The 27,811-nt window shown below is 35.7% G+C and overlaps 1 protein-coding gene across 1 annotated transcript in view; it reads left to right on the top strand.

Moving 5' to 3' along the window:
• The window catches only part of LOC140166742 (thrombospondin type-1 domain-containing protein 7A-like), a 283,222-nt gene that overhangs the window by 177,802 nt on the left and 77,609 nt on the right, over positions 1-27,811 (top strand). The window contains exons 4-5 of the mRNA XM_072190238.1: positions 14,755-15,029; positions 20,429-20,567. Coding sequence (XP_072046339.1) covers positions 14,755-15,029; positions 20,429-20,567 — 414 coding nt within the window. The remainder of the gene's footprint in view (positions 1-14,754; positions 15,030-20,428; positions 20,568-27,811) is intronic.

Here is a 27,811-nt window from a genome sequence, read left to right as displayed (position 1 = left end):
TACAGCAACATTACATGGAGGAGTCTGGCCCAATCGCCAATGAAAGAGAGACAGGCACTCTGATCACTGTTTATGTACAGGATCGCCTCCTTTACCTTTACTAGTATGTTGTATATATGTAACAACTGTTTTAGGCATGGTTCACCATGATCAGCAGAATTCCTAGGCAGCTATGCTATTTTATATGAATCTATATGACTGCACAAATTGCCCATTAAAAATTACTGTGGTGTAGCCATTGAGGTAGAAATATTCCAATTAATTAACCATTTAGCCATGTGGAGGGGTTGAATAAAAATATATAGAGATGACGTCAGTCAGAAAATGCACCCTTAAAATGGATTAACTGTTTAAAATGCATGGCACAACTTGATAAATTAATTAATTCTGAACTGGTACTAAGGTGTCTTGAAATATTGCATAATAGAGTGTAATTCCTCATGAATTGTTATATGTTGCCAACTTGGGAATTATTAATACTCTATGTGCTAGCCATAGGCTTAAAATGTTCTGAGCTTTTTACTCAAAATATCAAGAGCTATCTTAAGAACCGTTGAACCAATACTAGGCTTGTTTGTACTCATTTTAATGCATTTTTCATGCTAATTCAAAATATGGTCATGAAAATTTACAACTCTGAAATTTTTTTATTTTGATTTTTTTTAAAATTTGTCGCCTGCAGTTAACACCCACATGGAGAGTTAATTTTTGCCCTGTGTTATTTCCATGTGAATCAGTTACCTTTATACACTCCTCACTCATGCCCAAGTTGTTGGATGCATTTAGGTGGTGTCATGACTCTTCTGTCATCCTCATTTTTCCATTTCTTGGTTGCACCCTGCCCTGTCACTGCCTGTTTTTTTGTGTTGCTGTTTTGATCAATTTTCTGTGATGTCTGAGTCAAAGTTTTCAGTTTCTTTTCTTTCTCTTAACCATGGCAATATCAGGCAGAGGGCTATTCCATTTAAAGTCCAGACACCCCTATTATAGACATGAACCTTAGTCTTCCACATAAGGGTTGTAGATTTCATATGGAATCAACCATTCAGGTAACCCATTTGAAATTCACACTCCCTGTGTGGAAGATTTTAAGGTCATGTCTTCCATAGGGGGTATGGGTCTCGACTGGAATAGTCCAATTGTAGTTTATGTGAATAAACATTATGCAAATCTCTCTACATGAATCTGATACCCACACAGGTAAACATTTTGAAAACCTCAAAATGCAAAAAAATTACCTGCGTGAACATTTTCGGCTTATAGAAGTATTAATCCTGGATTAAAATTCAGAGCACGTCTGACGTCAATTCACTATAATTTTATTCATTTAGTCTCAGATTTGTCTCTATTTTATCTCATTTTATGGAAATTAATAGTATTCTTATGTCTCCATAGGACTCTCCATTAGTATTCTGCATTTAAATGAGGTATCATTTGAAATTAAGATGTATATATAGACAGATAATCAAATTCAGTTTGAATTTGATACGTGTCCTGATATACCTTATTTTTGTCTTCATCGTGCATGGCTAAGATATATTAATTAATTTGATTAATTGATATAAGTTGGAGGCTATTATGTAAGGATTTACCATGTAAAAGATGGTGAATTTGGTTTTTAAGGGCTGGGGTATGAACGTTTGGACAGTATTTATTTTGGGACATTAGAGCACATCAGACATATCGAATTGCATTCTGAATCGAAGAATGTCATTCTGATATCAAATAATTTTGATTTTTGAAATTAGCAATTTAATACACATTTTATGGCAAATCATTAAAATTGATATTTTTGATATTTAACAGTACTTGAAGTAAACTTTATAAATCTGATGATTTATACTTAAAGTGTATGTAGGTGGGATGAAAATCCGACGATCAATTGAAAATTTTGACCTTTCGTATTGAAGATATGGATTTTTTTTCCAAAAACACCAAAAAAAAATAGGTCTTTTGGGAAAAAAATCCATATCTTCAATATGAAATGTCAAAATTTTCAAAACTCCCTGCTACATACACTTTAAGAATATATCATTAGATTTATATAATTTACTTCGAGGACTGTTATATATCAAAAATTTGACAAATATCAATTTTTTATAATTTGTCATAAAATTTGTATTATATCATGATTTTCAAAACATGAAAATTATTTGATATCAGAAAGACATGCTTCGTATTCAGAATGCAATTCGATAGGTCTGATGTGCTCTCATGTGCCACAAAAAATACTGTCCAAACGCAATAAACGCTCATTTTAGATCCCTTAATGTAATTGGCTATTCCATTTAACATCTACACCCCTCTGGAAGTCTGCACTGCCATATCAATTCCAGTTATACCCTAAGTTATATCCAGCTTGTAACATTTCCTACTTTTATATAAATTTATCAAATTTGTACAATTTGGCCTAAATTAGACAATTTTATTTTGAATTCCAAAATCATCATCCACACCTTCTCCACTTTTTATGGATGAAAATGGTTGGATCTGGAATACTTTCAACTGTTGAATTTGGAATTCCAAAATCGTCCTTAAAGGTGGGTAACCTGATTGACAATCTCATCCCCCCCTTTACCTCATCAAAATGCTGATTTTGGTATCAGATGAAAGCTCATATTTTTCTCATAAACATATTGAAATTTGGCGTTCCAAATTGGTATATTTCCGAAGTTATCATCAAAAAACTGCCGAATTAGTCTCAAATATGGTATACCATATTAATTAGGCTAATTAGACTTAATTAGATTGAACTAATTAGGCAGTTTTTTGATGATATTTTCGGAAATACACTGAGTTGGAACTTCAAATTTCAATATGTTTATGAGAAAAACAGGGCCATTCACTTGAAATCAATATATTGCATTATCATGATGATTATCATTAGTAAAAACACTGTAGACTACCAATATCACGCTGTATAACTATAAATGTCGGTAATTCCATTAGGAATTAGTCACATTTACAAAAAACATTTACATGTTCTTTTTGCATGAGTGCTTGAAAGGGATGACATTTTATGTTATACGAAAGTTTTAAAGAATTTTCCAAATATATCAGGTCACCTTCCTTTAAAGGGGTGTGGTTTTCAAATAGAATGGCCCAATGTCAATTTGAGCCAGAATCATGTGACACTTTTATATAACAGTTTTTTATATTTTTATGTAATTGCAATTGTTAAGTGCCCCCTTCAGATGACTTACTTAAGTGCCCAGAATACTTATAGAGGCCCTGCATGAAATTATCGATTGGCTCCAAATAAAGGATTTGAGCCGGTGTCCTTCACCGTATAGTTATGGCGGAGTGCAGTCCATTCAATCAAATGTTGTCATCAACCTATTTGATCGTAGTGCAGGGTTATGTGTGTGAGACGAACTGTCACGGTAGATTGCAATCATGCTTTTGTTGAATGCATTTGAGTAGTCCGCCATATTTACGGGGTGATACGTCACATGCAAGGCCTCTATTGGATATGCTTCAGTAGTATGTTCAATGTGTGCTGCAGAGATCCAACTTTTCAGGTTTTAATATCATGAATTCAGATTTTTGTGAGTCCAAGTTCCTGTGTTTTTATTTATTTTCAGCCCGTTTTGGGCCTTTTTGGCCTGCATTCACATGCTTTTCAGGTTTGAAACTGAGTGACATCTCTGGTTCAGCTGGTTCTGTACTGGGACAGAGTTGAGATGTTCTCATCATTCATTGAAACAAGATATTTTTTGACTTTGGGAGCAGGACTCAGTCATACTTGCATCATATTTTGTGCCCTGAATTTATTCATAGACTGGAAAATATGGTAATAAGATCTGTAAAATGTACCTGTTGCAGATAGCATGTTTGTGTCTAGGAGTACTGATTATACCTGTGATGTCACTTCAAAACAGATATAGATATCACTTCAACACTAATATGTGGAAACTTGACAGGGACCACTATAATTATAGTCTGTCTCATCTCAAGTTGAGAGTAATGTCATGTTGGATTTTGTAGTGGCAGACTCTAATCAATGCATTTGCCAGCATACGGACAAATCTTGCACCTGCACTTTGGAACTCACTTCCATCTGAACTCCGTTCTGCTATTTCTCTGTCAAGTTTCAAGAAAGGTCTCAAAACCTTCCTGTTCCTACAATAATCTGGCTTCTTTGTTTTGTCAAATATTTTGTTTTTCACCTTGGCACTGTGGTTTTTATGAAATGGCATCCTATAAATGCCTTGTATGATGTATTATTTATTTATTGTTTGTTTGTTTGTTTGTTTCTGTGTCTGTGTGTTAACAATAATTGTCCTTCAATGTAAAACTACATCTCAATGAAGCTTAAGCTTTTTTAATGCAACAAATTCATGAGGCATGAGAGTGCCATAATGTTAGTTTGCTACAAACTAATAATAGTTTTCATGTTACAGTGAATGGAACTGGCTGTCAGTGTTTTAATTAGCTACAAACTAATAATAGTGTTTACATACATGACCTGTCTGCAAACTACCTTGTTATGGGTCTGACTGCTGCATCCTTTAACAATTTATAGCATTCTAGTCACTAGTTAATGGTTGTTATAAGTGCGTGTCAAGGCATGATTCAGTGCCTACTATGGACAATTACTTAAGTTCACTTGAGAATCACCTCTGAAATACATCAATATAGGTGCCTGAGAAGTTGTATTGTATTGGGTTGACTTGTATGTCAGTAATTGTTAGATAAAACACATCAATGCATTTTAAACAACAGTTAAAGGACATATTGAACCAGCACTATATAACCAATTATGTTCATATGTGAAGAAGCTCTTGACTGCATCAGGGTTTGTGTCGTGAGTAGTCCAACAAACCCAGACCAAGTTTAATGCCACATATTATATAGAAAAGGGTTGCTGTACCATTTGTGCGGGTTAATTTCTAAATTATTGCTTTCAGCTGTATCTTTTAGTGCTATGCTATCTACTGAGGATAGCCTAATAACAACCAGACACAATACTTATTGGATTCTAGTGCTGTGCTATCTACTGAAGATAGTAGGCCTACAATACTGGCCAGACCGACACAACGCGTATCATATTCTAGTGCTATGCTTTCTACTGAAGATAGCATAATAACAGCCAGAAACAGCACGCATTGTATTTGAATGCAATGCTATCTACTGAAGATAGCACAATAACAGCCAAACACAACATTTATTGTATTCTAGTGCTATGCTATCTACTGAAGATAGCATAATAACAGCCAGACACAGCACGCATTGTATTTGAATGCTATGCTATCTACTGAAGATAGCATAATAACAGCCAGACACAGCACGCATTGTATTTGAATGCTATGCTATCTACTGAAGATAGCACAATAACAGCCAGACACAGCACGCATTGTATTTGAATGCTATGCTATCTACTGAAGATAGCATAATAACAGCCAGACACAGCACGCATTGTATTTGAATGCTATGCTATCTACTGAAGATAGCACAATAACAGCCAGACACAGCACGCATTGTATTTGAATGCTATGCTATCTACTGAAGATAGCATAATAACAGCCAGACACAGCACGCATTGTATTTGAATGCTATGCTATCTACTGAAGATAGCATAATAACAGCCAGACACAGCACGCATTGTATTTGAATGCTATGCTATCTACTGAAGATAGCACAATAACAGCCAGACACAGCACGCATTGTATTTGAATGCTATGCTATCTACTGACAAAAAGCATAATAACAGCCAGACACAGCACGCATTGTATTTGAATGCTATGCTATCTACTGAAGATAGCATAATAACAGCCAGACACAGCACGCATTGTATTTTTAGTGCTATGCTATCTACTGAAGATAGCATGATAACAGGCAAGCACAATATGTATTGTATTCTAGTGCTATACTATCTACTGAAGATAGCACTTTCATAATCAAATAAGCCTGTGCCCCAAATTATAGGACTTGTATATAGTTTGCAAGCACCCTATTAGGGGCCCAATTTTGGATGCAGATTCATAAAGAATACCATTTAGAAGAAAAGGGGTGCATGGCTTGACTAAGCTGTTTTGGGATATATGCTAGCTAGCTGTAAGGTGCTATCCACACAACGCATTCAAGTGCAGATCAGTCTGATTTCAGAACTGCTGTCAAAGCACAAGAAATATAATGGGAGCATTTTCATGTTCAGTATCATATTGGCTCGCTAGTTTCCTGCATCTTTGGTCTCTCAGCAGCGGTTAGACTCTAGATTGATTTTTGCCACCCCATGATATTTGGATTATAGTTATGTTTTAGGGTTTAGGTTTAAGGTAGGATTAGGAGTATGTGTTAGGTTTAGCGTTAAGTATGGTTGGCATTAGGGTTACGATTACAAGATTAAGAGTTTTAAGGTTAGGAGGGGCTGGTACTACTTATCTGAAATTTCACCTTGCCAACTCCTACTGATCCAAGACATGGGTAGAGGGTAAGCAAATTTGTTGCTTATTGCCTAGACCACTTAAAGTGCATAAGTGCATGGAATTGAATTTACAGAGTCACAATTGTTTCAGTTGTGTAAAGTGCATTGTGAATGTTTGCAATTCACCAGTAATGTTTCATAGAATTACTGGACCCTACTTGGGAGTAAAATAAGATGCCATGGGACTGAGATTTATTTGATCTCACAACGTTTTACGCATTTAGCCAAAGTGCAAATTGACTACTCAGTGCCAGATGTGGGTAAGTGCAATAGCTGCCCTGTGAACATTTGGCAATTTACACACAGTATATTGTACTCAATATCTACACATGGCAGCTATTGCACTTACCCACTTCTGGCACTGAGCAGTCCAAATTCACATCAATCCGAGTCAATCTGAATTCAGAGATGCCATGTGGTAGCTGCCTCCTATGGCCTAGATTTGAATAATTTAAGGGTGAGGTTTGGTAGTTAATTGGGTAGGATGGCCTGGTTAACAGCAAGCATGCTGTGGATGGTAGCTTCTATATGCTAAACGACGATCAAAACCAAAAAGGCGGAATTGATTTGGTGTCTTGTTTACATTAAAGAGATCCTACCTGGCTCATATCTATATTGTGTTTTAACACGTGCTAATCATATCATCTGATTTATGGGAACAAAACTTATTAATAACATTTAAATTTCGGGTTATATAAAGATCATATATTCATTTTTAAAACATTATTGTAAAATGTTTTGGCCAAACATTTTTGGAATTTATTTTGTCAACAGTATAAAAAAAGCATGTTTGTATTAAAGATTGTTCATGCAAATGTTATGTAAAGCTTGTAACTTTCAGGTTTAATGCATTTAAAGATACAGTACTAAGTTCTAGAAATACTCCCGTTTTGCTAATTTCTGCCTGTCATTTAAAAGTACAAAAGTACACCTGATTGGTTGAGAACAGGTCACATGGCATTCCTAATATTCATCATATAACAATTGGAAAATAATTATTAACTTCTCAAAGATGACTGTTTCATTGTAACCTACTATTATTTGAATGAATGAAGAATGAAGGCATAGAATGTTGACAAATACCGTACTGACGCGAGTATAGTCCCACCTTCGAGTAAAGTCCCATCCCCAAATTTTCGAAAAATTCCAGAATTTTTTTATTTTTTTTTTATTTTTTAAGTTATTTATTTTTTCGGCTTTGGAGTGTCCCAGGACCTAGCCCTAAATGCTTTTTTTAAAATTTTTTTTTTAATTCGAGTATAGTCCCACCCCCCAATTCTGAAAAATGTTCACCCAAAAACGGGGTGGGACTATACTCGCGTCAGTACGGTATATATATGAACAGGTTGTCAGTATGATCCTCATTTACGCTCTTGGCTTAACCTCGGGCACAACATACAACAGATCAATCCACAATTCTATTAACTAAACAAACTCCTAAAATGCTACAAAAAATGAAAATATTTCACAAAATACTGTGAAGTGATCCTTTAAGGCAGCATTTCATCTTGCCTAATAGACATCTTTTTCATAATCCATACATACAAATACTCAAATAGCATGTGCGAGTCACGTACACAATAAATAAACATGTTTATGACATTTCCTTGCGCATTTTTGCCTGTATGCGTGACTGTCTCACCAAGGTGGGTTGGCGAAGGTGACTATTGGAGATAAAATATTCAGTGCCATTAAAAATTTACTAGGCTGGTAAGTCATGTACTTACATGTCTTTTTGACAGATTATCCAGCCTTCATATTTATTATACAAGGTACATCATTTTTTTCCTTGATGTGGCGACTGGCAGGCAGAATTGTCAGTTTGTTCACTTTAGGTGACAAAAAACAACATTTTCTATCAGCGTTTTTCTATTGGAGTAAAAAGCCAGCTTTTATCCGGTTTGGGATTAAAAATTACCAGTAGAAAATGCTGTCCTCCAGTATTTGGCCGCGAATGCCGGCTAAATTTTCTCCGCTATTTCGCCGGCATTTATCCTTCTAAAACTATGATTTTTTTCCGGAGAGAAGAGCCGGCTATCATCAATAGAAAACTACAGCCTCCATATTCTGGTTCGCCATAGTGGAGTACTGAAGCTTTGAAAGGTTTAATCGCAATGTGGGGGGATAACAACTGGCAAATATGTAAATGACATCAGCGGCATCGGGTAGATATTTAGCGCAGTAGAAAATAACAGTGAGCAGGAATATTGCGGTTTAATCTCTAACCGGAATGATTCTTTAGTATACCGTACGTCCAATAGAAAAACGCTGTATGGGTGGACGGACATCCCATTTTCAATTTGTTTAAAAAAGAATTCTGGAAGAAGCTCTAAATATCACAGAAAGGTAGCAAAATCTGAACAATTTTTGCAAACATAAATTATTTTGAAATGCTGCTGAGAAACCAAAGGTACAGGAAACTAGCTAAAACTTGACAAAACAAATTAAATTTCCAAAATGAGAAATCTGTCGATTAGGCCTGTAGAATTGGGTGTTTTGTTGCCTTAGTAACTTTTTTTTTTTTCCAAAATTTAAAAAAAAGGAAAAAAAAAAGATAGGAGCATCGTTCTTTACAGAAAGTCGTCCACTAAAATGGCTCAAGATATCTTATTAAACATTTGAATATTATTCAGATGTTTACAGTGTGTTAAAGGTAGGTGGTTGGATTTTTTTCAAAATTGAAAATTTACACACATGAAACATTCAAAATATAGATTGTATCTGAACATTTGACAGACTTAAGTTGTACAGATGCATTGAAATGGGGAAGTGAAAATCCTTAGGGGCACTTATTAGGGCTAGGCATTTATAAAGTGCTAATGATTAAAAAAAAAATTTAAAACATACTGTATATAACATGACATTGCAAATAACACTAAATAAGCAGGAATGCAGAAAACAATTAATATATGCACAGACGAATCCCTAGTAATTGCCCAGAATATAAATTGGTCTTCAGATATTTCTTGAAATTAGATACTTATAAAGAGTTACTTTCCTGATGTTGGTGGGTAAAGGGTTCCAGAGGTGTGGAAGCATATGGATAAAGGATCTTTTAGTCAGCAGATTTCAATGTTCTGAAAGATTTATGTTCCGTAAGCTTGGTAGAATCTGAAGTTTGGCACGCATTGGGAGATAGAGCAATAGGCAAGATGTCAGATAGCTGGGTGTAGTTTTATCTAGGCATTTGAACATATACATCATGGTCTTGATGATGATTCTCTCTTTTATTGGCAACCAGTGTAGCTTAAAGCCATGTTATAACATTTCCATAAAAAATAGATTTGTATTTCTTTCCCATAAAATGTTACCTTTTACTGTCAGATATGTCCCCTTTTAATTTTAAGCGAACAACTGCAGTAAAGCAAAGAAAATTTGAATTTACTACCTGCGCTGATGTGCCACTCCATTCGGTTGTGCTACGACACGATCCTTTATATGTATCGCCATGTACATGTACGTACTGTGTGTGAATATCGAGTACATGTTCGACTAATATTTCCATCGTAATAATAAAACGACGGTTCCTGCGTTTTATTCAAAATCTCGGATTGTGACTAAACTACAGCGCCTAGAGTCTTGATTTTTGCAGGGTATGTTAGTTTAATAACGTACATTATAATTATATAAAAAACAGAATTTTGATAAAATATTGAGGGCATCTTCCTCAGCAAATGTTATAATATGGCTTTAAGCAAATATTGCAAACTTCCCGGCACAACAAATGATTTTGGCTGACCAATTCTGAATACGCTGAAGTCTTTGGATGTCACAATTGTTGGTACCTGATAACAATCCTTTATGGGGAGGATGGGTTGGTGTAGTTGTCTTCTCACTTGCTTCTTACCACTGGGGCCTGGGTTCAATTCCCCACGTTGTCACATGAGTTTGGTTGTCGATCCATATTAGTCCTCACAGATTTATCTCTGTGTGCTCTGGTTTTGCTCCTACTTCTAAAATTGGACCTCTTTTCGGTCCTGTATCCCTGTTTCATCTTATTCGGTTGGCATTCCTTTAATTTAGTAGCATCTGAGTACTATTGGGCTTTGCCTGGCTTCAACTGAATGTTAGTCCAATGAAATTGACTGCTCTTTTACTATGTTTAACAATGCAAAAGTTACATTATAATTTGAGATAATTGTCGGTAAAAAACGGCATTAACAGGATTAAACAAGCACTTCAAAATTGCGCTCTTCTTGTTCACATTATCATGAATACAGATGCATTATGCTTTACCTCATATCTTAATTACATGAGAATTGCAAGTTGCAAAGGTTAATGGGCTGTTCCACTTGAAATCCATACATCCCCTGTGGAAGACATGACCTTAATCCCACACAGGTAGTGTGAACTTCAAAAGGGAGTTACCTGAATGGGTGATTACATTTAAAATCTACACCCCCTGTTTGGGAGATTAAGGTCATGTTTTCCAAAGGGGTGCATAGATTTTAATTGGAATAGCTCATTATAAGGCCCAGGAAGCAGAGTCTTTTATCTCACTCCAGCGACATAGCGACTGCTCAGTGCCAGAAGTGGGTAAGTGAAATAGCTGCCCTGTGAACATTTGGGAATTTACATGCAGTATATTGTACTCATCTACACATGGTAGCTGTACATGGCAGCTATTGCACTTACCCACTTCTGGCACTGAGATGTCGATAGTCACATTCTGAAGTTATATAATCATCAAGAAAGGAACAGTTGAGGATAATTATGTTGGTGAACAGACCCCCTCTGGCTCTCAAAGTGTCACTTACTACTCCTTATCCGATTTGATTACAACTCTTCTGTATCGCTAACCATGCTAACAACCTGAATTACCATGTTGTACATCCTGTGTGCAAAACGGTGTCTTTTCATACGTACGTAATCAACGACAGAAATCAGACAAGTTTTTAATCAAAACGCCTGTCTAGCTTTTCTCGGATCGGAATTTAGATATCTATATCTACTCATTTGACATTCCAATTCCGATTTTGCTTTGCTTCACCGTGATGTGCCTCGAGGGCGTTTTCACTATTAAACGATTATTGAGGTGATTGATCTAACCGCGCCTTGGTATATGATGCGAGCCTGAAGTTACGGAATTTTAACAATGAGATAGAAAGGTTTTCTTCGCTTTCCCCCATTACTGATTGGGGTAATTAGGGTTGAATAGCTTATTCATATATCGTGCTGATAAATTTCATTCTGTTCATAGTAGCGTAAAATGTCATTTTGTTTTTCTAAATATTTACCCATGTATGTGAAATTTTAATTTCATAATACTGCAGCCATGAAGAAAACCCAATTTCTTGACAAAAGACATTGCAAATTGTATTTGATTACGTTCTGTGTACGGGGTATTATTAGCTGTATACCGAAGTAAAATTTAATTTTATCAAGTTAGTTTTATTCCCTAATTCGAGATTAAAATGTCTGAATTTGAAATAAAGATAAAAATCTTGATATTTTAATATTTTAATTTTAATATTTTATGTTATCTTTTTATTATTGGTGATGATAAATATTAGAAACAGTTTTCCAAAAATTAGAATGCATTACTTGAAATTAGTCTTTGGACAAGTCGTTGGCTTTATTCGTAAAAATTGAACAAATATTAAAATTTGACTTTCATTGCTAGTTCAGACTAAATAAAGGATTAGGATTTAGCTATTTTTTAGTTTATTTGGCAAAATCCAACAAAATTAGTTCTGTATTTTTCTGGAATAGGGAGTAGGATTATTGTCTTGGGTGGCAAACACTACTCCATAAAGTGACTCTGAAAATTCTAAATGTAGGGTATATACTGTTTATTAAAGATAGAGCTGTTTATTAAAGATATTTGCCTATGGTTAGCATAGGATCGTGGACTGTTTCTACAGTCCATGATAGCATCATATGGATCATGGTCATATTAAAGCTATTCATCATGTTCTCATACAGGCTCTCATGTGATCAAGTAAAATTGGTAGAAGGAATTAGTAATTTTTGGCTATTAAACTTCTCTTACTACTCTGCGTACCAAGAGTCTGTATTTTACTTGTTTCCCATGTCAAGTTGGTGTACCTTGCTTTTTTTCTTTCCAGTGTCATTCTTGTTCGACATTGCAATATGTGCCTGTAAAGCATGCAGGGACTTGGGATTAAATAACACTGTAAAACGGGTTTGACAGGGCTGTGATCTAATTGAATTTCTCTTACCACTTTGTTGCTCCGTGGTCAAGTGCCAGGGCTTAGGTGAATATTAGACGGGGAAAATATTAGCGTTGAGGCTAAGGGATTGGTGACTCGCTTTAAGTTGAGTACAAAATAATGCAAGTTTTATAGAGGGTTTTAAAATAAGTAGCGTTATACTAAATGTTTTTATGTAATGGATTCATATGTGGTTGACTAGTCTGGCTGTACATATTTATTGATTTGGTTATGTAGTCCATTTAGTAAAAAGCTTTTATGAGAGTGGGTTTATTCCCAAGTCAAGACTAAACGGCAAAATGGCAAAACCTCAAGATGTTAAAAGGAAAATAAGATAAGCAAACAAGTTTTGATTAAAATTGATGTTCTTAAAAAAAAAGGAGTAGGGATTGGTTGCTTGTGAAAGTGGAGAGGCGAAACAAGAGTGGTGAAAAATCAATTCGTTGGTACAGATTCCGACAACCTGCTTGGAAGAGGCTTAAGGAAACATGGTTTGTAAATAACTTTGTTGTAGAACGGGCTGTTCCGGTTGAAATACATATAGCCCATATGGAAGACATGACCTTAATCTACCACACAGGGAGTGTGAATTTCAAATGGGGTTACCTGAATGGGTAACTCCATTTGAAGTCTACACCCCTTGTGTGGGAGATTAAGGTTATGTCTTCCATAGGGGTTGTATGATAAACAGCTGGAAGAGCCTGTTGCCAGCTTGTCAGGTTTTCAGAGCCATGGGGGATAGGAGAAATGTTTTGCATGTTCTAACGTGACAACTTTTGCCTGCGAGGTTATTTGCAACTGTAACGCGGAGTTAAAGAGATGGGAAATAAATAAAGTAAATAAGTGTGATAAAAGAAACATACAAACAAAGAAAAACACATGCATACTTGCAGTATTTCTTAATGCGCTGCGTACTAGCCATAGGCTTCAACATAAAAAGTTCCAAGTTTTGGGATATTTTTTTTAAATATCAAGAGCTATGTCAAGAGCCTCTGAACCAATACTAGGCTTGTTTGTACTCATTTTAATGCATTTTTCATGCTTATTTCAAATACGGTCATGAAAATTTACAATTCTGAAAATTTTTGAATTTCAAAAAAATATTTGGAACTTGTTGTCTGCAGTTGACACCGACATGGAGAGAGTTAAATTCTGGTCCATCATGTTTCTTATATGGCAGTATGGATTTGGATCAGAATAACTTTCCCTCATTTATCATGATCAAGATGATTTGTCCAGTGGCGACGCCAGGAATTTTTTTTCGGGGGGGGGCATTGAGGGGGCAAAGTGAATTTCAGGGGGGGCAAAATCAACCAATTTTGCCCAAAATTGCAAAAAAAAGGGGACATTTTTGTAATTTTGGGTTTTTACTGGGGAAACAGGGGGGCAAGAGTTCTGACTGGGGGCATTTGCCCCTCATGCCCCCCTGGCACTGCCACTGGATTTGTCTTGATATCAAGAAAAGAAATGAGACCTCATTAAATTCTGTAGTCAAGATAGACTTAACAATTGACATGCTATTTGATCAAATTTGAGTAGGGAATTGTTTTTTCTCATTTTACTACATTGATAGTGTACCTCCTGTGTTTTTCAGCAAGTGCCCGAAATAGAACGATGCCCAAAATAGAATGATAATTTGCATCTTAAAGCTTGAGCATTACAAAGGTTTGCACATGCGGCACTTATCACTTCTTTTTTTTGTTAACCCCATGAGAACTACCTGCCGATTGGCCAAAATGAAGTTTTCATTATCAATTGGCCCAATCAGCAACATTGTTAGAATAATTTCATCACACAAAAAATTGAGGTGAATTATTTGCAAACCTCCATTCTGATTGGTGATTAAAGAGAAAATATCATGTAATTAACCAATCAGAGGCAATGTTAGATCGGCAGGTAGTGCTGAGGGGGTTAACACACAGAATGGAAACAACAACAGACTTTGAATGAAAGTTTGCCTGGCGACCTGGCGTATAGCAAAATTATCCAGAGGGATACTATTTTACCCATGAATGATACATAAAATTGGCGGAGTCGGTACTCTTTGTTTCTACCTCATTGGTTCTGACAGATTTTGTTGTCCTTATTCAGTTATAAACATTGCCATATCGATAATCACTCATGATTTTTATCATTCTTCTTCTATCTTTACAGTTTTTCTATACTCCCCATTGGATCGCAAACCCTCGGAGGAAGAAGCCTGTACCTTACCCTGTGATTGTCAAGTGTCTGCTTGGGATCCATGGACAACATGTTCCAAATCTTGCCTCGATCCTGCCGTACCAGATGAAGTTGGCTATCAAACCAGAACAAGAGATGTTGTCCGTTTGTCTGAGAATGGAGGCCTTCCATGTCCGTCATTGTCAGAACAGAAACCGTGTTCGGAAGATGATTTACCAACATGTCCTCGCTACCAATGGTATACTCAGGTAAGTGGTGTCTTTTATTTTGCTTAAAGAGGATTCTATTTACTTGTGTATATTTCAGCAACCACTTTTCAACACTTGATAAGAGTTATTGCTACTGGTAACCAATGCTAGATGTATTTTCAGCACTGATCTTAGAGTTGCTAGTTGGTTTTTCTTCTAGGGATTTTCTTGATCCCAGTTTCAGAAATTCATCAAAAATGTGAGATAATTGGTACTCTCCTTCATTGGTACTCAGTCCAACTCGAAGATCAGCACTAGAAATACATCTAGCGTCGGTAGCCAATAGCAGTCACTTTTCATCAAGTGATGAAAAAGGCAACAGCGGTTGCTGAAACGTACACAAGTAAGTGCAAATTCTGGATCAGATACAAAGAACCTTGTTTAATACTTTTTAAGTTGTCAGGCTATGTATCTTGATATTTGTAAAACTTATTTTGTTATTTTAATGTACAGCGCTTTGAAACTGCGTTTATAGCACTTTATAAATGTATTTTATTATTATTATTATTATTATTATTATTAATCAGTTTACTATCCCAATCCTGATAAATCTGTTCAACCCGATTTTATATATCTTGACTTTATCAAATCAATTATCAATGCAAATTCAGTTATCAGGTTCAATGAAGCAGGGCCAGACAGCAACCTGGATCTTTCTCTTGTTTCCAAAACCTTTTATTCACATGAACAAATACAGAATAAATCACAGATATTAGGGGATTGGGGAAGATCTTTGTTATTGTGAAGCAGGGATTCCCAACATTTGGTTTAAAATGATGATCCAGTAACAAATCCATCAACTAAGATGTAGATTGTATAGCTTGTGATTATCTTTATGTCCACCTATAAGGGTGCACACCAGTAAATAGCTCCCATTGACTTTGTGTACAAACAGGGTATGGGAAAACATCATTTTCTTGACTCCAGAGTGACTCAGTTCTTCAAAACTCACCCTTTCTGCAAGTCGAAGGTCAGATGAAGACATCCATTGTAGAAATTATATACGGAGTCCAGCATTTTTTCGCAGAAAAATGCCGACTAGATCACCCTATAGCCCATACAGCTTACGCCACCTAACGAATAGCTTGGTGTTTCTGAAATTGAAAGTTTAGCCAAATTGTCATAAAAAGTCAGATCCTGCTCTTTTTTCACAGACAATCTATTTCCCAGGCCTAAATGAGGATTAAATATGAATCAGGGCCTAATAGTTGGGTTTTAAGTCTTTTCTAATGTATTTCATTTAGTTGTATGGCACGTTTCCTCGTTTGAAACACTGAATTTTTCCTCCCAGGGTGTAGGAGACTTGTATTTACTGGTGTGCACTCGTAAGCTAACATCAACTGGCAAGTCACTGCCATAGTGAATTCATTCTTTGACTTACTGGTTCATGCTTGATTTGCACACCTGTTAGCAACCCATTGGGTTTGTGTTGCGATCATTTTGATCATGGTTCAGAAACGGCTGGATCGTAGGAGCAAAGCCATGTGTGAAAAGCAGTGGAGCCAGTTACATTTTCAAGCCTTTATATCTAAGGCCAGGAGGTGAAACTGAAGGTACAAAAAACAAAATGGTTATTTCACACATGACTTTCTTGATCAATTAGGTGTCTGGTAATCAAGACTGCTACTCTGTGATACTTCTACTACTGTTGTATCAAGTAAAAGGGACGCTTCATTAAAAGAGTGTTCAGATGGTGGTCACAAGCCATGAGACTCTTGTTAACAGCCGTCTGAACTGTTTCGTGGTTAGCTAACTTCACATCTAAAGCTGGAATTTTAACCCCAAACAATTAAGCGGTTAATCATTCATGAAACGCTAACCAAGAGTTATCCAAGTTCCTGCAAAGGGACTCCTCATTAAAGGCACATTCAGATGATGATCACTGGCTATGATGACTAGCATCAAATTCGCTAGCCTCGATGTATCAAGCCAGGGCCGGATTTACCCTTTTGGGGAGCCCTGGGCCAGACCAAAATTTGGAGGCTCCCTCACCGTGAGGCAGGCAAGTTTTGGTTTACAAATAGGGGACCTATTATAAGGTCATGTCTTCCACAGGGGGTGTATGGATTTCAACCAGAATAGCCCAATTCACAACACCTACACATTTCTGGAAAAATTACTTGTAATTACTCTCAAACTTCAACATTAAGCTCCTTCATTTTTTTGTTCAAATGATTTATTAGTTTTACATGTGCGTGTTTAATTAAGCAATGCTGCATGCACTCAAAGGGCACATAAATGTTTTGCGCTAGCGTGTGTCCATCTTATAAAATTGAAAGGTTTGCGAATGTAAAGCAATATGTTATTTGCTTGCTCCTGGTCTATGTGTTATTAACTGATGTAGCCTTTGAGTAAGAGGATATTGGCATGGACTAGCTTGGAAATAGCTGCTCTAAGGTCAATTTTATAACCTGAATAAGCAACATACGGTGCAAAATTTAAAACTAATTGCAAATGCTTGTGCTTGCTTGACATGCCCTAATCTTGAAAATCTGGAAAAAAGTTTATTCCCGGCAAAAGAATAACAATCCTCATTTTGGAAATTCCTGAACAAAATGTTCAGTTTTATTTTCAGACTTTTTGACATCCTGAAAAGTTCTTTACAGGTTTGTAACACTTCTAACCTGTTTTAGAACATGAATGAAGTGATACAGTAGAGAAATATTCCAATTCACACATATTTAGGCTTTTTTATTTAGGTAATTGGGCCCATACTGTGATACATGTGGCCTTTTATTTAAAAAAATTATTAAAAAAAATACAACCAACCAACCCTGTCTTCTAGAGATAGTGGGATGGTGAAACAAATATTTTTTCTTGGCCTAAGAGCAACATTAAATTGCAACAGCAGCAACACCAATAAAGCCCGATCCTTATGCCACATCGCGATGCGACGCTGCGATGCTATAAAACTGTAATCTGAGCCAGGTTTTTACGAGCTCAGTAGTGAAAATTCTCATCGCGCAGTGGAAATTTTGGTCTGTGATGGAGTTGGAAAACGTTCAACTTTTTTGCAGCGTGCTGCGATATCGCAGCAGTGCACGCTTCTGATTGGCTGCTGGAAAATCAAGATCGGCAGGATGACCGTAAAAGGAGATGCAGACCCCACATGATTTTAAAACATCGCAGCATTGCGTTATAAAAAAAATTGAAATGTACATTTTGATTTCATCACGGGATGCTGCAATGTTTTAAAAGCATCGCAGCATCCCATCGCTCTGCGATGTGGAGTCAGTATCTGGCTTAATAATGATGATGATGAAAATGACGATGAACATGATGACAATGACGACAACACAATAATGATATTGAATAATGATAGTAATAGTAATAAAACAACAACAGCAGCCTTAATAAGGGGTTGTGGTGCCCATGAACAAGGTTAGCACCACCAAGTTTTTGACAGAAAAAGGTCTTTAGGAGCTTTCAGCTTTTATGTCAATTTATCAATCGCTGAAAACAATATAAAACAAAAGAATTTGAACACTGTTTTTGCCAATATCTCAAAAACAATATTAGCGACATCTGACTCATTTCCCTTGCTCGTGTCACATACATCTAAACATGGGCTATTCCATTTAAAATCCACACTTCCCCTGTGGAAGATTTTGGAAATATCTTCTACAGGGGGAGTATGAATTTCAAATGGAATGAACACATTATGCACCTCCAGTTGAATTTCATACACCCTCTGAGAAAGATTCAACCTGAATCTTACACAGAGGGAGGCCAAGTTTCAAATGGAACTGCCTATGTGTTCATTTCATTTGAAATTCATACTCCCCCTGTGGAAGATATTTCCAAAATCTTCCACAGGGGTAGTGTGGATTTTAAATGGAATAGCCCATTATACTGAAATCTGAACTGCAATAACAAGTGTCTGTACAGAGCAGCTTTTATGCATATTCCCAACTGAAGAAATAAAGTTGAGAGCTTTCAATGTAAAGTAACCTTTTACATATGCCATGCCCTTTGCTAAAGCATACTACACGGCAATATAGGAATTAATAAAAGGTAGGCTCAGGATCTATTTCCTTAAACAAACACGATCACTATCAACTCATATCGACTTGAGGGTTAAGATGTACAATATTTACATGCATAGTGATGACACTTTATGAAATTGTCATCAGCAATTGAAATTAATGTATCTCGATTTGCCTTAAAAGTAGTGATGTAACAGGATTACCGGTAATTACCATAGTGATATGTGAAAACAATTTTTGAATGTATTGCCCTGCACTATAAGTAGGCTTCACTCATCACCTGTCATGTCTGTGTATGTGTTCGATCATAGATTGAATACAACATAAATGCTCTTTTCAAAGACATTAATTGTACATGTGCGAGTGAAACGTATATGGTTTTTGTATAATGTGAAATTTCCATAGAATTACAAATCTCTGATTTCATGAATCCAGACTTTCGATATATCATTAATCGTATGTTACTTAAACTTGTCAAAACACACAATTTTAAAATTTTGCTGGAATCAAATTTTGGCTTCACCCCAGGCCCATAGACAGGATTTATTTTGTGGGGGTTGTGGCACTTCCCTGCAACCCCTCTGTGTATTTGTACAAAATTCCCAGCATGTGAAATAAATATGATAAAGTAGTGTACAATAATGTGTTTCAGTAAACATGTACTGTCACACATAATGTCCTTAATAATGCCTAAACAACATTTGACATTATCGTTTTGGGTCAAAATAACATCTTAAATTTGATTTCATGCTGATGTTGTGTTTAGGATTAAAAACAGTAACAGCCTTGTAAACTACCTATAACAATATCAAAATGATGACTTTTTTGTCAGTTGTTATTGTTATTGCTATTAGGCAAATTATTTTGTACAGAAATTTTTGTTTTATCCTTTTTAGAGAGCAATTTCACACTGTTTTTAGGAAACATATGTTTTCTTCTTTCAAAGCTTCCAGGGGGAGGGTACTCATTACAAATAACCATACAGGGATGTGCCACAAACATGGGTCTCATTTTCAGCCATTTGGTATGGACCTCTTTTTCCAGGCCAATTTTGGTATATGGATGGGTATTTTAATCTTCAAAATCTTCCTAATCTTTTTCAAAAAATAGTCCAATTTTGCCTAACTGTAATTTTGGCAATTTGTAGTTTACATTAAATTTTTGGTATATCAATGGGTCCAAATTTCTTGAAAAATTGGTATATGGATGGGTCCACTTGAGTATTAACCCATCCCACCTCTAGAAAGCTTCATACAATAATTCTCAGCATGCAATGTGTATTGCATTGATATATTTTCCCTGTCTACCCTACCCAATGAATGAGATAAAGATGACTAAGTGTATTAATACAACCTGAGAGTTTTGAAAGAACAAAAAAAAATATATTCATTTGTGTCTTTCCCATTATTTCAGGAATGGCAAGATTGTAAGCTTTTGGTTGAAAACATCCCAGCAGGATGTGGTGCAGGAAGGCAGAAGAGACAAGTGTATTGTGTAGAGGAAGGAGATACAGAATTACGACCAGTCAAAGACGCACTCTGTGTAGCATCAGGTAAGAGAATATGGCAGCCATTTTGAAAAAAAAAGGCAGTCATTTTGAAAAAGTGCTCTCTACAAAAGACAGGTGAACTGTTGAAAAGAAAATGGTAGCCATTTTGTAAAATGCCGTCTACAAGAAACATGTATTTACAGGAGATGAGGAGGTTTGCCCAGTAACAGATGAATTGTGTGCAACAACAGGTAAGATAATGGCAGCCATTTTGAAAGAAAATGGCAGCCATTTTGAAATGGAAATTCCAGTCATTTTGGAAAGAAGATTGCATCAAATTTGAAAAATACTCTCTCTGAAAGACAGGTGTACTACAGGAAGGATATAAGGAGGTATAGCTAGTCAAAGATGCATGTTATGTAGCATCAGGTCGGATTATGGCAGCCATTTTTAGATGAAAATGGCAGCCATTTTGAGTGTTCTTCACAATCTGACAATTTAAGCTTCATCTTGTTTGAGTTTGGTGATCACAATTTTATCATGTGTAGGCAAAACAACATAAAAGATATGGAAACAGCACAACTGTTTTTGTTGGTTTTGCTTCTGTATATTAGCATGAGAATTGTAACTACAAATGTCATTTTGAAATCAGAATTTTTAAGTGAAATTACCCAAATTTGACTAAAATTGGAATTCCACATTTTAAATGAAATCTTATAAAGTTTGCTTATTTCTCTAAAAACATGTTGGGTTTATAGAGATGTATAATAACCTCTTGAATTGTGCATCAACTCTGTGGAGACTGGTACCAGCCATGCCTGAACATAAGCCAGTAATTTAATTATCAAATCAATACTTAAATCAAGAAAAAGTCATCCTAACGTCCGTGAACATGCATTTTTAGATCAGCACCAAATCTGACTTATTGGTTGACAAGCAGTGGAAATGGGACATTCCATTTGAATCTGCCATACCCCTGTGGAAGATTGAAGGAAAGTCTTCCACAGAGGGAGTATGTTTTTCAAATGGATTGGCTAGGGTTAATTATTTTGATATCCATACTCCCCCCTGTATATGATTTTACCTATATCTTCCACAACAGGAGTGAGTATTTCAAATGGAAGTTACCCAATTGTCTATTCTATTTGAAACCCATACTCCCTCTGTGAAAGAATTAAGTTAAATCTTCCACAGAGGGAGTGTGGATGTCAAATGGAACAGCCAAATCCCACTTATATTTCATATTTTACAATAATATGATTCCCTCTAGTGAGTTTTGGCAAAGTTTTTCTAAGTGATTTCTTGCTCACCGAGCAAATTTAATAAACGTATTACTGAACACGCAGCAAACATAAAAAGTGAATCAGGTTCCATTATGTGCAAATTTAGTATATTGGGGAGCAGTGAAAGCAATCTGGTTAACTTGATATCGATATGAAAGGCCTTCTATGGTGAAAGAATGTATCTTTGATTTAAATTCCCAAACAGTTAAGGTTCTTTTGGCATGGTTGAGTGTATACAGTCAGTACAATAAATAAGTTAGGTAGCTGTTCTTAAGTCATGACCTTAAAGTGAGCGTCAATTTCAAAATAAGGTAACCATAGTGTTTTCTTTAATTTGTGATATCAATGATGGCAAATAATGCAGAAATAACGTAACTGAGTTATGAGCTACAAGCTAGCTTCAGACTCCGTGTATTGTACGTACAATATTGTATGCAACATATCTACGTTATTTAATCTATTGCCATTCTATTTCCAGTAATGTTTAAGTTCTAACGAATGTTTGATGACGAAAAATCGATAATATGTTACATGTAATATCTAGTAGAAATATATTATCGATTTTACGTCATCAAACATTCGTTAGAACTTAAACATTACTGGAAATAGAATGGCAATAGATTAAACAACGAGATATGTTGCATACAATATTATACGACAATAAAAGTCTGAATACTGCTTTACCGACAGAAGGTACAGATTCAAAAGTTGCACCCATGTGCATGTGACAATAACCTTATTCAAAAAATGTTCAATCATGGTGAGTTCCACGGACAATGGGGCTTGGTATGGTAAACGTTGACCATGTTGATGGAAAGTGTCAGGGTTTTTTCAAGAGCTTCTTACATCCCTGTCTTATTTATCAATTTGATTTAAATAATAAACAATTAGCTTTTTGCTTTGGGTCACTTTTCATCTTTTGATCATCATGTTCCAAATTTTGAGTTAAAAAACACACACCAGAAATCTGAGCAATTTCACTGGAACCATTAATAATCATAGGTTAAAGATAAGCTTAAAATGAAATAAATCTGTTGAGATGGTGAAATTTGTAATGCATGGTTTAATATTTCATGTAGACAAAATGTCAAATTTTTCGAACGAGACAAATACAAGCTCCTTTGGGTTGTTTTAAATTTGAAGCAGGTTCTTCGCAGCTGAGACGTATATACCATTGAGAGATATGACGCTCCCTATTCGGTATGCGTTACATATGTCGTTCATTTGTGCCGTGTCTTGCCAATCAAGACCTGTAGATCAAACTACATTTTCATAAAGCATAGAAATGCAAATTTATTAGTACATATTGATTGCTGAAGATGTTTATTATGCTGTTTTACCAATTCCCCCAAGGTTTTCACTGAATCATTTTGCATTTTCATATGAAGCACAAAATATGGATTAAAATGATATCTCAACCATCTCTGTCAAATTTACGGTTACAAATGGAAGTTTGTCAAAGTGAAATACAAAATACAGAGAAATAAGCTTGTAAAGTTGAAGCACATTAATTAAAAATGGTAACAATTGCTTTTTTGAACATTTTTTTAAACACTTGTTTGAAAAAAATCATGGTTTGAAAGGAGATATCAAGGTATGATTTTCTGCAAAATTTGTTTGTGATTTTTCAACACTTTTATGACTTTTTTCGGCCTTACACTAAATTTGTATTTGCTGACATCGGCCTTATCAACTGACATTGAGACACATTTCCTTATTGAGGTTTTCAATAATCTGGCGATGTTCTGCAACAAGTAAATTGAACAAGGTTATGACAACCTTTCAAATTGCCTATGGCTATAGGCAATTTACCTAACCTGTTCCTTAAACTAGTCCCACAAACATGATTATATAAAGCAGCACCCATTTAATAGCTTATATGTGTTCTGTGACATGTTTTCCGTTCTGTTGCGGCACTTCATATTGGAAATCAGTTGTATTTTGCCAGGAAAATAGTATTACTTTGCCAAAATGGAGACAGCAGTGCAGAGGAACATCATTATTGTGTATGCATCATGTCCTATCCTGCTATGGGATAGTAGTGAGACTGTTTCAGAGTTTGTAGGTTATTAATAATAATAAATAATAAATACATTTGGATTTATTTAAGGCAGTGACAGGGCCTAGGGATATAATGTTTTTAGCTATAGGCAGGGGGTTATAATCATAATAATTGCAGGGAAAATCTGCAATTTTGTCCATAAAGGAAAATATTTTGTTGTTTTTTGTCTATTGAGGGACAATGGAGGAGCTAAGCTTGATCTGCATCCTACCAATCGGTGTGTCGCTACTAAGCAAGTGATTGATGGGTGATGGGGGTGATTTGTGGTGGGGTCTCCCCATCAGTCCGAAACGTTGTCAGTCTGAACCATTGTCAGTCCGAAGCACCGTCAGTCCAAATTTTTAGGTTTAGGGTTAGCGTTAGGGTTAGGAACCCTGACACTAAAAATTCGGACTGACAGTGGTTCGGACTGACGGTGTTTCGGACTGACAGGGTGTACCCATTTGTGGTTATGTGAGATAATACACTGTTATGGTCCCAGTAGAAACAGACCAGGTTCATGGTGATGCTGGTTGATGTGGGGTAACCCTCACCATTAACCACCTTTTGAGGTGGTTAATGGTGAGGTGATTCAGGGTGATGTTTTGCAATAGAAAAAGTATGATGTGATAATTACTGGGTACACTAAAAGTCAGTTCAACTATGATAAGGTATGTGCGATCTGAGCTGGATCTAAAGCAGCTTGCAGGTCTTTAAAAAAGTTTTCATGTATTTCTGTTCTCCTCACTAAATTCACTGTGAGTGAATAGTTAGCTGCCTTTTACACAGCAGTAGAAATGACCCAGTTGTCAGTGACACACATCAAAATATGAGGAAATAAAAGCACTTTGATGCGAGGTATTCAGTATAAACATGTTGTGTAACTGTTGGTTTCATTTTTTTTTTCATTTATTCCATTCAGCCCTTAGGCCTGGCACAACCCAATATTGCAAAAGCAATACATTAAAGGGAGGTCACAACATCAAAAACAGCAAAAAGAAAAATTAAATCAAAAACACAGAAAAACAAACACCAAACAAAACTAGTTAGTTAAGGTGGGCATGGAGGACTTAAAGGACTGCAGAGAATTACATTGGATAATGTCGTCAGGGAGGTAGTTCCAGAGTGTCGGAGCATAAGGATAGAAGGATTTTTGGCACAAGGTATCAGAAAAATGCAAATTCAGCCATGAATCATATGTTAACAAATTCGAAGGAAATATTTTCATGAATCAATAACTTATTCAACTAATGCATCACTTACAACGTCTACTTGGTAATGCCTGCCTGAAGGGAAAGCAAAGAAACAATTTGTGCCTCTGTAGATCAGAGCAGACACCCGAGGGTTCATTGGTAAATTCTGGATTTGTTCACGGTGACAGCACTGTGATGTATTAGGAAGTATCTGGCATGCACTTATGCACATTAAATCAACAAATAGTGCATAAGTGTAAGTAATATTTGCTATCTTCAGTAGATAGCAAAAACTATTGAGTGAAAGATCCTCCCATTTCACATAATTATAGTGCATAAGTGTATGTAATATATGCTATCTTCAGTAGATAGCAATATATTGAGTGCAAGATCCTCCCATTTCACATACGCCTATATTGTTTTCTTGGCCCTCTCTTGAACTCTTGAATTTTGACATCCTTGTTTTCAAAAGAATGGGTGGAAATATCAAAGTGTGTGTAAACAGCTGAGAACCAACATCTACATGTATATAGTGCTAACAATATGTAATCTTCAGTAGATAGCTGTTAGGCTATTATAGTGAGGGTAAATCATGCTTATGCAGGCTTAATACCCTATGTTGATGTATATATCAAAATTGTAAGCATTCAAACTTTAATTTACTTCTTCATAATTATAGATTATAGTGAATACACTTTATAGCATTGATATCCTCTATTTGCTAACTGGTAAATCCATCAAAAGTGTAGAATTGAAACTTCAATCTAGTTCTCCATGGAAGCGATTAGAAAAATATAAATTGGTTGATACTCAAATCTCACAATTCAGCGTGCATGATAGCGTACCTTTATTGTATACACCCTATCAGGTAGACAGCCTCAAGTGTTACATTTAGGGCTATATAAATAAGCTCAAGCTCTGAATAGCTAGGATACTACACATAGACACCTTTATAATAAATAAAACTAGTACAGTTCAGCTTTTTTCTCGTTACATTCGGTTGCTAGGGAGAAGCGTGTATCTGTGCTAGATGAATGTGATCATAGTCTACTTTTTGGAGGATGATTCGATCGCTGGCAAACAATCCGTCATTAGTAAGTCAATGATTTATTTCCCTAAAAGCTAATGCATTTTTTTCTTCTGCCTTGTCTGTGTGAATGTGTGTGACACAATTCAACAGGTTAAATTGAAAGGGACATGTACAAGTTACAGAGATCATTTTCAAGATGGTTTTTAGATCTGTATGTATAGGTATTGCAAAGTCTACAATACAAAAGTTTAGGGAAAAATGCTTATTTATTTGGTTACTTATTTCACCAAGCAAAGTGTTTCTTTTGTGCCTCCACATGGGTGTTGACAGCAGAGGACAAGTTTCATATTTTTTTTAATTTAAAAGTTTCAGAATTGTCAAGGTTCATGACCATATTTAGAATCAGCATGGAAAATGCATTAAAATGAGTACAAACAAGCCTAGTATTGGTTCAGTCCAGTGGTTTTTAAGATAGCTCTTGATATTTTGATAAATTGATATCAAATTCAGCGTGCATGATAGCGTACCTTTATTGTATAGACCCTATCAGGTAGACAGCCTCAAGTGTTACATTTAGGGCTATATAAACAAGCTCAAGCTCTGAATAGCTAGGATACTACAATATAGACACCTTTATAATAAATAAAACTAGTACAGTTCAGCTTTTTTCTCGTTACATTCGGTTGCTAGGGAGAAGCGTGTATCTGTGTTAGATGAATGTGATCATAGTCTACTTTTTGGAGGATGATTCGATCGCTGGCAAATAATCCGTCATTAGTAAGTCAATGATTTATTTCCCTAAAAGCTAATGCATTTTTTTCTTCTGCCTTGTCTGTGTGAATGTGTGTGACACAATTCAACAGGTTAAATTGAAAGGGACATGTACAAGTTACAGAGATCATTTTCAAGATGGTTTTTAGATCTGTATGTATAGGTATTGCAAAGTCTACAATACAAAAGTTAAGGGAAAAATTATTATTTAAAATAATTATTTGGTTACTTATTCCATCAAGCAAAGTGCTTCTTTTGTGCCTCCACATCGGTGTTGACGGCAGAGGACAAGTTTCCTAGTTTTTTTAATTCAAAAGTTTCAGAATTGTCAAGGTTCATGACCATATTTAGAATCAGCATGGAAAATGCATTAAAATGAGTACAAACAAGCCTAGTATTGGTTCAGTTCAGTGGCTTTTAAGATAGCTGTTGATATTTTGAGAAATTTATATCAAATTCAGCGTGCATGATAGCGTACCTTTATTGTATAGACCCTATCAGGTAGACAGCCTCAAGTGTTACATTTAGGGCTATATAAACAAGCTCAAGCTCTGAATAGCTAGGATACTACACATAGACACCTTTATAATAAATAAAAGTAACTAGTACAGTTCAGCTTTTTTTCTCGTTACATTCGGTTGCTAGGGAGAAGCGTGTATCTGTGTTAGATGAATGTGATCATAGTCTACTTTTTGGAGGATGATTCGATCGCTGGCAAACAATCCGTCATTAGTGAGTCAATGATTTATTTCCCTAAAAGCTAATGCATTTTTTCTTCTGCCTTGTCTGTGTGAATGTGTGTGACACAATTCAACAGGTTAAATTGAAAAGGACATGTACAAGTTACAGAGATCATTTTCAAGATGGTTTTTAGATCTGTATGTATAGGTATTGCAAAGTCTACAATACAAAAGTTTAGGGAAAAATGCTAATTTATGTGGTTTCTTAATTCAAGAAACGAAGTGAATTTTTTTTGTACCTAAAATGCT

Source organism: Amphiura filiformis, chromosome 12 (assembly GCF_039555335.1).
Source record: "Amphiura filiformis chromosome 12, Afil_fr2py, whole genome shotgun sequence".
Classification (NCBI taxonomy): domain Eukaryota; kingdom Metazoa; phylum Echinodermata; class Ophiuroidea; order Amphilepidida; family Amphiuridae; genus Amphiura; species Amphiura filiformis.
Note: the sequence above shows the minus strand (reverse complement) of the source record. Positions and strands in the feature narration are given on the sequence as shown.